Source organism: Trachurus trachurus (genome assembly GCF_905171665.1).
Source record: "Trachurus trachurus genome assembly, chromosome: 3".
NCBI classification, from domain to species: Eukaryota; Metazoa; Chordata; class Actinopteri; order Carangiformes; family Carangidae; genus Trachurus; species Trachurus trachurus.
Window position 1 is genome coordinate 21945468 of NC_139893.1, and position 11859 is coordinate 21957326.

General features: G+C 39.1%; 1 protein-coding gene across 1 annotated transcript; it reads left to right on the plus strand.

Moving 5' to 3' along the window:
• Nucleotides 1-1816: 1816 nt before the first annotated feature.
• On the plus strand, nucleotides 1817-11859 carry LOC311005348 (aminopeptidase Ey-like; the record flags this gene model as incomplete). The annotated part of the gene is made up of 20 exons (XM_083997733.1): nucleotides 1817-2415; nucleotides 3298-3440; nucleotides 3602-3741; nucleotides 4320-4446; nucleotides 4571-4725; nucleotides 4836-4949; nucleotides 5122-5265; nucleotides 5512-5577; nucleotides 5711-5776; nucleotides 6803-6975; nucleotides 7108-7184; nucleotides 7289-7422; nucleotides 7534-7589; nucleotides 7674-7821; nucleotides 7993-8084; nucleotides 8863-8973; nucleotides 9065-9232; nucleotides 9385-9525; nucleotides 9670-9751; nucleotides 11463-11859. The coding sequence occupies 20 exons, from the start codon at nucleotides 1817-1819 to the stop codon at nucleotides 11619-11621; spliced, it is 2895 nt and encodes a 964-aa protein (XP_083853859.1). The 3' UTR covers nucleotides 11622-11859.

Sequence of the window (11859 nt, forward strand, 5' to 3'; positions counted from 1 at the left end):
TTGGTTTCCATAGGAGTACGCCAGAAAAAAAACCCTGATACATCAGAGAATCAATTCTAAAAGTCCAAAAACTCTCTGTGAAGTAATTTATTAGGTCGATCTTCACCTGTGATAGACTTCCTCTATCCATACCCCCCACTTTTAAAAGGGACTGTTATGGCAGTTGTGGAAGTGGCGTGCTGTAGGGTAATCGGATCTGATACGATTTTTATTATGATTTTTATTGTGTGCCACTCTGTAGTGCAGTTGTTCTAAAAGTGTTTACTTGGATGAGTGAAGGGTAGCAATATGTTAGATTATCTGTATATTTTATATACAGTATGCTGCTGATATTGAATTAAAGATTATAAGTGTTTTGCATACATTTGAAAGTGCAAGTAGGTCTTATGAGCCAGTGGCTTTGGGTTTCTTTCTTTCTTTCTTTTTTTGAGTTTGTGGCCACTGTATTTTGCTTTGTACCATCACTTGGCTACAGTTAAAGGGAAAAGACCCCCAGCTATTACAACACATGGTTTAAAACCAGTACAGTCACTGCTATTGCAACCCAGTTGGATTTTGCTTTCATTCTGAAAAATGTACAAAGAATAACACTTAATTATTCCTGAAGACAAGACTCGACAGGTCTAAGACAAAGCACAGACAGTTACTATTGTGCAATCTCCTGCTATGTCATTGCCACATGTCACCTCGGTGCTTTTGGAAAGTTACAGGACATGTTACTAAAGGTAGAGATTTGTAATTTTATTAATGATTTTTATTATTTCCTCTATCAAATATGACCAATTATTATTATTATTGTTAGACATCAAAACACTGAGGTTGATATAGCTGTGTATTCGAGGATGTGTAGGGCTCATGTCCATTTACATGTAAATGCAACCTGAGACAGTTTTTAGGACTTCAGGTTTATTCTCTTCCATTTTATACGGTAAAATAAATTGTTTATATGATGGACTTTGACTTATGCCAAACTGTGGCTGAACACAGAGTATGTGTACTGTGTCTGAATGCATCCTGCATAGACTGAAGCAGGCACATGCGGTTTCCACTGCGTTGTCTGTGTAGACATGATGTCAGTATCTGACTCATTTTGACATCAGAGCAACACAATTCTCCATAAGTTACTTGAGAAACTGTCTTTCCTATAAATACAATTGTCTACGAAGGGATTTTGATTTTCTTATAAGGGGAGGTCTCAGACCGTCAGATCCATCATTCTTCAGTTCAATGGAGTGCTAACAATTCTCTTTAACTTTTTGCTTTAATTGGGAAAGGGTTGACTGATTGTCTGTGGATTTATGTAAGTACTGCATTCTAATCTAAAAAAAAAAATCTCTTTCTGTTTTTTGTTGTTGAAGTAGATTCCACATTCAGTAAATATGTGTGGGCCTCACTTTTTTTGGTCAACCAATAATAATTTATGTTCTTCAAAATATTTGAGGATAACTCATTTCGCCATTGGGTAGCCAGATCTGTATTGTATACACTTGACACACACACACACACCCTTAGTTCACGCCCACTACTTTTTTTTCCCACCACCACACAATTTACAGCAGTGAATAAACAGAGACAACACAGGCCAACTTGTTAAAGAGGGCCATTATCCAGAGTCATTCTGCAGGTATAAAGTTCACAGATTGGGAAGAACTCTCTCTTATCTCAAGGACTTTTTTTTCTCCAACTCATTGTTTTGGACTTTCAGCTGTTTTCCCGGCCCAGAAGATCAACCATTAACTTTGGGCTGAATCTAACACGGCAGGACATAAATAGCCATCAGTTTCCCCCTTCTGTCTTCTTCTTCTCTGCTGGAGACATGGGGAAAGGCTTCTACATCAGCAAAGCGGTCGCCGTGACGTGTGGGGTTGTAGCCGTCGGTGCTGTGGCCACCATCATAGCCCTGTCTGTGGTTTACAGTCAGGAGAAGTCTAAGAATGAAGGCACATCCACTCCCAGCCCTGATACCACCACGCAACCACCCTCCACCACGCCGTCCACCCCAAAGGAGCCTTGGCAGCGCTACAGACTCCCAGACTCCCTTGCTCCCATCTCCTACAATGTGACCCTGTGGCCACGGCTGGTGCCAAACAAAGATCAACTGTACATCTTCACTGGGAACTCCACAGTGGTCTTCAGGTGTGTGAAGGAGACCGACCTCATCATCATCCACTCCAACAAGCTGAATCTCACCACCTTTGAGGGACACCGTGCCGTGTTGACAGGCCTGAATGGAGCCACTGCTCCCGGGCTGAAGAAAACTTGGCTGGAGATTCCCACCCAATACCTGGTGGTCCAACTCAACAGCCCACTACAGGTCGACAGCACCTATGAGCTCTTCACTGACTTCGTTGGGGAGCTTGCTGACGACCTGGGAGGATTCTACAGGAGTGAATACGATGAAGATGGGGTGAAAAAGTATGATGTTTATTATTATTATTATTATTATTATTATTAGTTTAAAAAAAATCAGATTTCATTGGTTTGTAATATTTCAGTTGGGTTTCAAGAGTAATATCATAGCAAGGATTTGACCAAGGCATTCTAAAATATAGTAAGTAGCTAGTTGAATTACTATTTTGGACAATGTAGTTTCTTGCTGAAAATCTGATGGTGAGATGGCAAAGATGAAACTACAACCAGCAGTAGGCAGCTTGGCTCAGCACAGAGACTGAACACATGGAAACAGCTAACCTACCTGGCTCTTTCCAATCGTGACAAAATCAACCAGCAAACACTTCTGAGTCCTTGTTATAACTATGAAATATCTCACATTTTGCCTGTTTCCCATTGTGACTTGCTGTTAGTTTCACAATTAAGACACCTTTCAGCCCAGGATGCCAAAAGCTTATAAGTGCTGCTATGTTTAGGATAGGAAATATTCCCACTTTGGTGCCTCCTAGTGGCTGTATCAAGAAATACATTGTAGCAAAAGGAAATGCATATCCATGCAATATTTATTTTAAAGTCGGACTGGCACCCGATTTACTTGTTCATACGTGGAGTTGAGCACGCCAAGTCTGCTGATTAGATATTTATTTTAAACCTTTTGTTACACATATTATTACAACTGCTGCCTCACACACATTTTCCATGGTGCATTATAAATTTACAGTGGAAACTGGAGGTGTTAGCAAGAACACATAGGTGACTAAGACAGATTTACTTCCTAAAAACAACAACAACAAAAAAAAAAACTTTAGAGAATAACTCAGAGACACCACACAGGAATTATGTTTTTGTCTGAGAGTGTGGGGTGTTGGCATTTCTTATACTGATGTGGGCGTCTGCTGTCATCAGAGTTGTGGCCACAACCCAGATGCAGCCAACAGATGCAAGGAAAGCCTTCCCCTGCTTCGATGAGCCGGCTATGAAAGCTATCTTCCACATGACACTCATTCACCCCCAGGATACCGTGGCCCTGTCCAATGCCATGAACCATGGTAACTTCCTGTTTCACTGTTTCCTCCTTCATCAATAATACACTTATATATTCGATTTTGCAGCTACAAACATAAAGTGCTCTACCGTAGTGTACTATGCCCACATAATGAGCTCTTGTTTCCACATTTCTAAACCTTCTGTCATCTTTGTCCCCACACAGAGCCTGTCAACATCACTGTGGAAGGCCAGAATGTAACCGTGACAAGTTTTGAACCCACAGAAATCATGTCAACCTACTTGCTGGCTTTTGTTGTGTGTGAGTTTTCCTACATTGGGACGGAACCAGGAGCTAAAGTTTTGGTAATTATCTTATTAAATCTTACAATCAGAACCAAACACTGAAAATGGTGTAAGGTGTCTTGATTCTGATATCAGTATTGCTTTTGTTTCCCAGTCATTTTATAGAGTATGTTAAGTTTGCTATTTAATAGTTAAATATGACTGTAGCACTGTGAACTGCTGTGCTGTGACCTCCCTGTGGAGCAGAACAAGGGAGAACAATGAGTTCAAACATTAATAATAAACCTTGGGAACAACTCTTTGCCCCCAAACAACTTCAGCTACTAATACTGGATTATTTGCTACTATAATCTGCTATCTTCTATTGGACCACAGTTGCACCTACAGCTTGAATAAGGGCCAGTATAAATTATGCCAATAGAGTCTGAACATTGCTGTCCTAGGACTTGAGTTGGAACAGTTACATACAAGTAATCAAATCCAAGCCAAAAAGAAAAAGAAATATCTCTAACAATTCAAGCTACCAGAAGCACACCCGTTTTGGCCTATTCTTTGCTGCCCTGCCGTCTTGGTTGGTTGCAGTCTGCCCTCTGCTGGTGTGGTCAGGACTCTCTCTATAAACAACTTTTTCTGTGCAGATTAGGATCTGGGCTCGCAGAAAAGCCATAGATGAGGGCCAAGGAAACTATGCCCTTGAGAAGACAGGGCCCATACTGGCATTCTTTGAGAAATACTACAATTCACCGTACCCCCTCACAAAATCAGGTATACCACAAACACCCACGGGCCACCACATGGATGGTGAATTAGCCAATTTTTACTTTACACTCTGATTTAGTAAATTAAGCTATCGAAAAATGACCAGTTCCAACCCTTTTGATCATTTTAGATCAGATCGCTCTTCCTGACTTCAGTGCTGGAGCCATGGAAAACTGGGGCCTGATCACCTACAGGGAGACCGCCCTCTTATATAACCCTGATGTGTCTTCCAATGGAGACAAGGAGTGGGTGGCAACGGTCATCTCCCATGAGCTCGCTCACATGGTAATACACTGAACAAATCCCAGTGGTGTACTACCCCCCTAAAACCAACCAAATCTTTGACGGTATCTTTGAAATGTGGTTGTACTTAAAATAATGGTCTGTCCTCTTAGTGGTTTGGGAACTTGGTGACCACGAGGTGGTGGAACGACTTGTGGCTCAATGAAGGATTTGCCACCTATGTCTCTTATCTTGGAGCCAACTATGCTGAACCAAAATGGAATATGGTGAGGTTCTGCATGCTGTCAGATGAGTTGTCCAAGATGACATAGTGTCAGTCAAGACCTGGAAATGTGGATATAGAAATCAATATAACAGCTGAACACATTTTGTGATGCTAATATACTCACTGTATTCAATTACACCAACACTTTGTATGTTTGTTTGTTTGTGTTTTAGAAAGATTTAATCGTTTTGAATGAGATCATTGGAGTGATGGCTGTGGACGCGTTAGCCACCTCCCATCCCCTTTCATCCAAAGAAGAGGAGATCATGAGGCCAGATCAAATCAGTCAACTGTTTGACTCCATCACATACAGCAAGGTAGAGTATAATAGAGGGTAAAACACCACAACAACATTATCCCAATGTATAGCTGTCTGCAAGCCCCATTGCGCCATCACATACACAAGGTAACGATGAGTCGTATCAAGGACTTCTGTTTCTGCTATGAGGGTTGCAGAACAGAATTAACAATGAATTGCAGATCTTCAATAACAGATTTGCTCTAATTCTGTCACATCTGATATATCACCCTCACACACTGTTCACTTCCATTTTCTATTACAGGGGGCTGCAGTCCTCAGGATGCTCTCAGAGTTTATCACTGAGTCTGTCTTTTCCAAAGGACTCCATGTAAGTGCAGCTGATTATATTGATAACTATCGTAATCTGAACGTGTCGTAAAAGTGACCTAGTGACCTGCATCCAGCCTAATTTATTTTGTTCCCCACAAAAGTATAACTGAAGGTTTATGATGTGTTTGCAGACATACTTGGAGGAGTACCAGTATAACAACACAGTCTACACAGACCTCTGGAAGCACCTGCAAATGGTGAGATAGCACCATCATCATGACTGCTCTTTTCACACAAAACATGTAATTATAATGCCTTCAACACTGAGCAAAAACTGTTCCCTTTAAGGTTAAGTGGCACTATTCAGCTAAACCCACTGATTAAGAGTGAGTCTTACAACATATCCAGCATGTTAATCATTTCATCATATCAGTTTCATGAAACATGGCAACTGAGTTTCAATATAGGCTACTGTAAAAAGGGGTGATCTCTAAACCCCACAGTTCTCTGTAGCTCACATATTGTATATAGTCACTCAACTTTGGTTTGACTGATATCACCTTATAAAAAATGAAGATTCTAGAATTTCCTTATCAGCTTTTGCAAATGAACTCTTCATATAAATATAATGCAAATGGCCTACTGCACATCTATAATATACAGAAATACATTTAATACTATTGATTTGGTGTTGTTCATCCTGTACTAAAACACAGATATTTTTGCTGCTGACTTATCATAGATGTGTTAGCAACCTATACATTAAGCAACAGATACAGAAACATTACCGTAGTCATGTGTCAGCACCCCTATGTTATTTACTTTCTTTTAACGCTGTCTTGCTCTCAACTATATATGGCCCTTAAAGCAGCCACACACTCTGTATGTTCACCAGTTATTTGGCAAATTTGTTTTGAGTGCGTAGTTCATTAATGTGTAATGGGTCTTTAGGAAAAAATGTCAAATGGTGGCCAATGTTAGCTCCAGCTAGATGTTGCTACAGTTAGGTGTACCTGATATTACATTTTCTGACTTAACTTCTGCCTATTTGCCTGTCCGAAGATCAGGTGAAGGTTTAAAAGTTTTAGTAAGCTACTTCATGTAAAATCAAATATAGAATTAAAATGTTAAATTACTAGGCTATATTAAATTAAATTAAATTAAATTATTAAAAATATTTCAAATCACATTTGAAGGCTGCCCTCTATCTAAAAAGGAAAAGATGATACTTCAGCAGTGAGTAACGAATGTTATTATTAATATTTGAACATTCATGTTCACAGGCAGTGGATGAAGCTGGCATATCACTGCCCGCCTCTGTGGAGGTTATCATGAACCGATGGATCCTTCAGATGGGATTCCCTGTGATCACCATCGACACCACAACGGGAAATGTCACACAGAAACACTTCCTGCTGGATCCAGACTCAGTAGTGGACAGACCTTCACCATTCAAGTAGGAACAACTTTTTAATGTAAAAATATACTATTGAATGAACAGTATGTTATTTACAATACTATACTAAACCCAGTTACTCTCTTTGTGCACTGTCCTTTCATATGAATGGCTGGGTGGATCTTACTTCAGTTACGAGTGGTATGTTCCCATTACATGGATTAAGACTGGAGTACAGAGAGACCAATATTGGCTTACTAAGAAAGAAGGTAAGGTTTTAGGTTTATCTCATGTGTATTTTCAGAGCAGTTAATGGGTGATGAATTCAAGGTGAAAAAACATATGCATTAATGTTTCATGTCCTTCCAAACAGCCACAAACAACAACATGACTCTCAGTGTTGGTGACTGGTTGGTGGCCAACATAAATATGGCAGGCTTCTACAGAGTCAACTATGACTCTGACAACTGGGAGCGTCTCCTCTCAGCACTCAGCTCTAAACATAAGGTATAACACCAGCAAATGGAAATGATGCTGTAGTAAGGCTGCAGTGTTGCTAAATGACCACCTATACCTCCAAAGACAATTTCCTTAATAAGGCCCCTGCTCACTTTTCAGGATATTCCAGTGATCAACCGGGCTCAGATTATTGATGATGCTTTTAACCTTGCAAGGTGAGATCATGTTTAAATATATGTGCCAATGTGTAAATATGTGTATAAAATATACAATGTTGTAGTAATATATAACCTTTTCAGGTCAAAGATAGTGAACACTACTCTAGCCCTGAGAACTACCAAGTTCCTCAGTAAAGAAGTGGAGTACATGCCCTGGCAGACAGCCAGTCGTAACTTGGACTATTTCTTCCTCATGTTTGACCGCAGTGAAGTGTACGGACCCATGCAGGTTCGTAAAGAATGATCAATGGCATGCATGATGATTATTGAACTGATTGACTGAAAAGTTGTAGGTACTGTATATTAATCAGTATGAACGTATGAATGCAACTCTAGTTAATTATTTCTGGATGACAGATTTCTCTTGTCTAACAAATGACCCACTCTGTTCCTTCCTCAGGCTTACATAAAGAAACAGGTCACTCCTTTGTTCAACCACTTCAAAACTCTCACTGCCAACTGGACAAAGATCCCTGATAATCACACTGACCAGTAAGGATGTTAACATCATGTTCTGTTTTCTAACCATGTCTGTGTCAAACACACCTATGTGGCAGGATTTGGGTTGATACAGGGGCCTCTTGTCATAATGTTGCAATGATCATGACATAAAAAGGGAAATAAGGGTAAAATCTCTTAAATTTAAGCAAAAAATTCTGCTGCGCAAACCGTCTGCTGTTGGTAGATGAGGTAGGTCAGAAAAATGATACAATACGATGAATGTACAACTGTACCACGCTGAGAGGTGCAGATAAAGAAAATACTTAGATATAGTGATGGCAGATTTATTCTCAGGGGTTCTTTTAGCAACCCTGATAAATGCCAAAAAAGGGAAAAATGAAAAAGTGAGGTAACACCCTATCAGTGAAAAGATAGAAAGCAGATGTGAGCCAGGCTCTGTTTCTGTACTCCACTCATCTAGGATACAATCAGTCCACTAGAGCGCTCTTGACTTTTTCACGTCAAAACATGTTTGATGAATTGTTGTTATTCTTTGTGAGTCAGAGTGAAAAAGCAGGATTTTTCTTTTATCTTTCATTCCAGTCCAAAATGTACTGTATCTTCTAGGCTACCTCTTTGAAAAACAGACCCTCTGATAAACATTAGCATATTTTTCTGTTGTTAGTGTTTAGGTTTAGCCTAAGCTTATGAAGAGCCTCAATTTGCATTATTAGCATAGTTGTTGTTGACCCTTCGTCTTGCTTTATTGGACGACTTGATTTGTGTGTCATTTCTCTCGACCCATGTATCATCTTATGTCTTTGTCCAGGTACAATCAGGTGAATGCAATCTCCATGGCCTGCAGCACTGAAGTGCCAGGTTGTAATGATCTGACCACTGCCTGGTTCAAAGAGTGGATGGAAAACCCAGCTAAAAACAAGTGTGTTCACCCTCCACAGTTTCTTTACTTCCAATGTTTCCTTTTCTTTTCCAATCATTTTAACTCTTTCCGGTCTTTTCAAACCTTCCAGCATCAGCGCCAATCTCAGGTCCACAGTGTACTGCAATGCCATTGCAGCAGGAGGACAGAAGGAGTGGGACTTTGCATGGTCCATGTACAAGAATGCTACAATTGCTTCAGAGGCTGATAAACTCATGTATGCTCTGTCATGTGCCAAACAGCCCTGGCTGCTGAACAGGTCAGTTGCAGTGACCTATTGCTGGGTGTTTATTTTTTCATTGTTTCATGATTTTACACCAATGCTCCAAACGAGAGGACCTTTGTACTTGGTGTTTTTGGTGTGGCCAATGAAGCATTACAATAGTACTTGTTTTGGTGAATGTGTTATAGGTATCTGGAGTATTGTCTGGACCCAGATAAGATCCGTAAGCAGGATGCCACCTTCACCATTGTTTACATTGCTGGTAACCCCATCGGTCAACCCCTGGCTTGGGACTTTATCAGAGCCAACTGGAACCACATATTCAATGAGTGAGTTTTCCCAACAAGTACCACCAAGTTGTGTTGGCACATTGCTATGGAGAAAACACAAATTAAAAGAGTCCATCGTAACACCTTTGGTGACAGAGTCTGTTTGTTTGCACAATGATTCACCTATTTTTGTCTTTTCTTCAGCTATGGTGGTGGATCATTTTCCTTTGGAAGACTAATTGATGGAGTGACAAAACGTTTCTCTACTGAGTTTGACTACAAGCAGGTATAGTTGCACCTTTATTTGGTCTTATTTGCAATGCCTAAGTTTTTGGTTTGCATCCATCAGTTCTGATTTGATTAACAAAGAGGATTAGATAATATTATTTGCACTGATGCATGAATGTACACAGCATTTTAATGATTAAATTCAACATTAATTAATCAACTAATTCTTTAGAGAATATCATCAAAGATGTCAAATGTCCATCACAACTTCCCACAGCCCAAAGTGACACATTCAGATTGCTTGCTTTCTACTCACAATGATTTTCTACTCATGATGATTTTCACAATGATATTTGGTATTATTGCATAAAAAAAACTCTTGAAAACTAATTTTCTGTCAATCTTTCAGGCTCCTCATGTGTTCTGTTCACAAAATCTCAAACAGTTACTCATTTTGTACCTTAACTAAGAATTACATCTGTGTAGTGGAGTAAAATAATACAGTGGCATGAAATAGGAAAAATACAGGTAACACTTTCTAATAAGTACACATTATTAAGCATTAGTTTAGCATTAAATGCTGAATTCATAATTTATTACACATTAATACTCATAAGTATGTAGTTTATAAACACAGTTAAAATATTTTATTCATTATTGATTAGCACTAACTGTATTTATAAACTACATACTAATGAGTATTCATGCATTATAAATGAAGAATTCCATACGTATTAATGCTTAACTAATGCTTAATAGTGTGTACTTATTATAAAGTGTTACCAAAGTACAAATAGCTCAAACAACATTATCCAAGTGTTATATTGAATGACTTCTGAGAAAATCTTGTTCTGTTGTTCTGTGACAGTCTAGTGCTCACACTCTACACTTTTTACTAGGGCCGGGACTTTAACGCATTAATTACGATTAATTAACTACACAAAAATTAACGCGTTAAAAAAAATTAACGCATTTTAATCGCACTTATTAAATTTTTTTTTTTTTTTTAATTTTTCAAAAAAAAAAAAAATTCTCACGTGTGTCTACGTGCGGTGCGCCCGCACGCGAGAGAGGCGGCAGTTTGAGAGGCTGACTGGCAGAGATGAGAGCTGGTGAAACGCTAGCATGGTTAAAACACCATCTCTGATCTCTGCCTGCACATAGATACACAGACACGGGCGCATGCTAAATGCGATATATAGCGCTAATTGCTCAGCTGCAGCGCTATATCTATGACCTGTCACTGTCACAGGTGCATCTCATCTCATTAGGACTTCACCCTCAGAGCTGTCTGTCTTCAGACTGTCCTGACCTGTCCCTGAACATCACACAGGGACAACATGGAGCTGCCTGTGTGATTGGTTACTGACTTTTATTAATGTTTACATCAGGCTGAGTTCAACAAATCAGTTTATGCTACTGTGATTTAAGTAGCCTAGTTAAATACTACAGTAATCATAGTGTATTGGAAGGAAAGACCATTTCATCTGTATGTATCAATTTGCATCCCTAGTCTGTTGGTCTTGGTTAAGTACCACCTTGAATGCTTAAGCTTATGTATTCAGTCATTCAATGGTATACTAAAATCCATGTGGAAAAAAATGCTTCTCACTGTTCTCAGGTCAAATATTTATATGCGATTAATTGCGATTAATTAATTACAAAGCCTCTGATTAATTCGATTAATTTTTTTAATCGAGTCCCAGCCCTACTTTTTACATAATAATGCCAGTCATAAAACCCAGTTTTCTCACCTGGTTCCTTTGCAGCTGCAACAGTTCAAAGAAGACAACACAGGGAACTTCGGCTCAGCCACCTCAGCAGTTGAACAGGCGCTGGAGAGAACCAAAGCCAACATGAACTGGGTGGCCATGAACAAGGAACAGGTGCTTAACTGGTTCAACAGTGAAGCCTCCTCTCTAGTTTAATGAATCAATCACATGGGTAACTTAAACATCAGCTAAACCTAAGTTTTAAGTAATATGTATATTCTTAATGAGGGGAATTTTTTGTAATATAAAGTTTTGATAAAACATTTTTGTAGATGAAGATTATGGAAAATATATTATTTGTTGTATGTACTCCCTGACAACATTTGAAAGATCACATCATTTTTTTTTTACATGAACGTGAAATAAATAATTTTTACGTGAAATAAAATCTGTT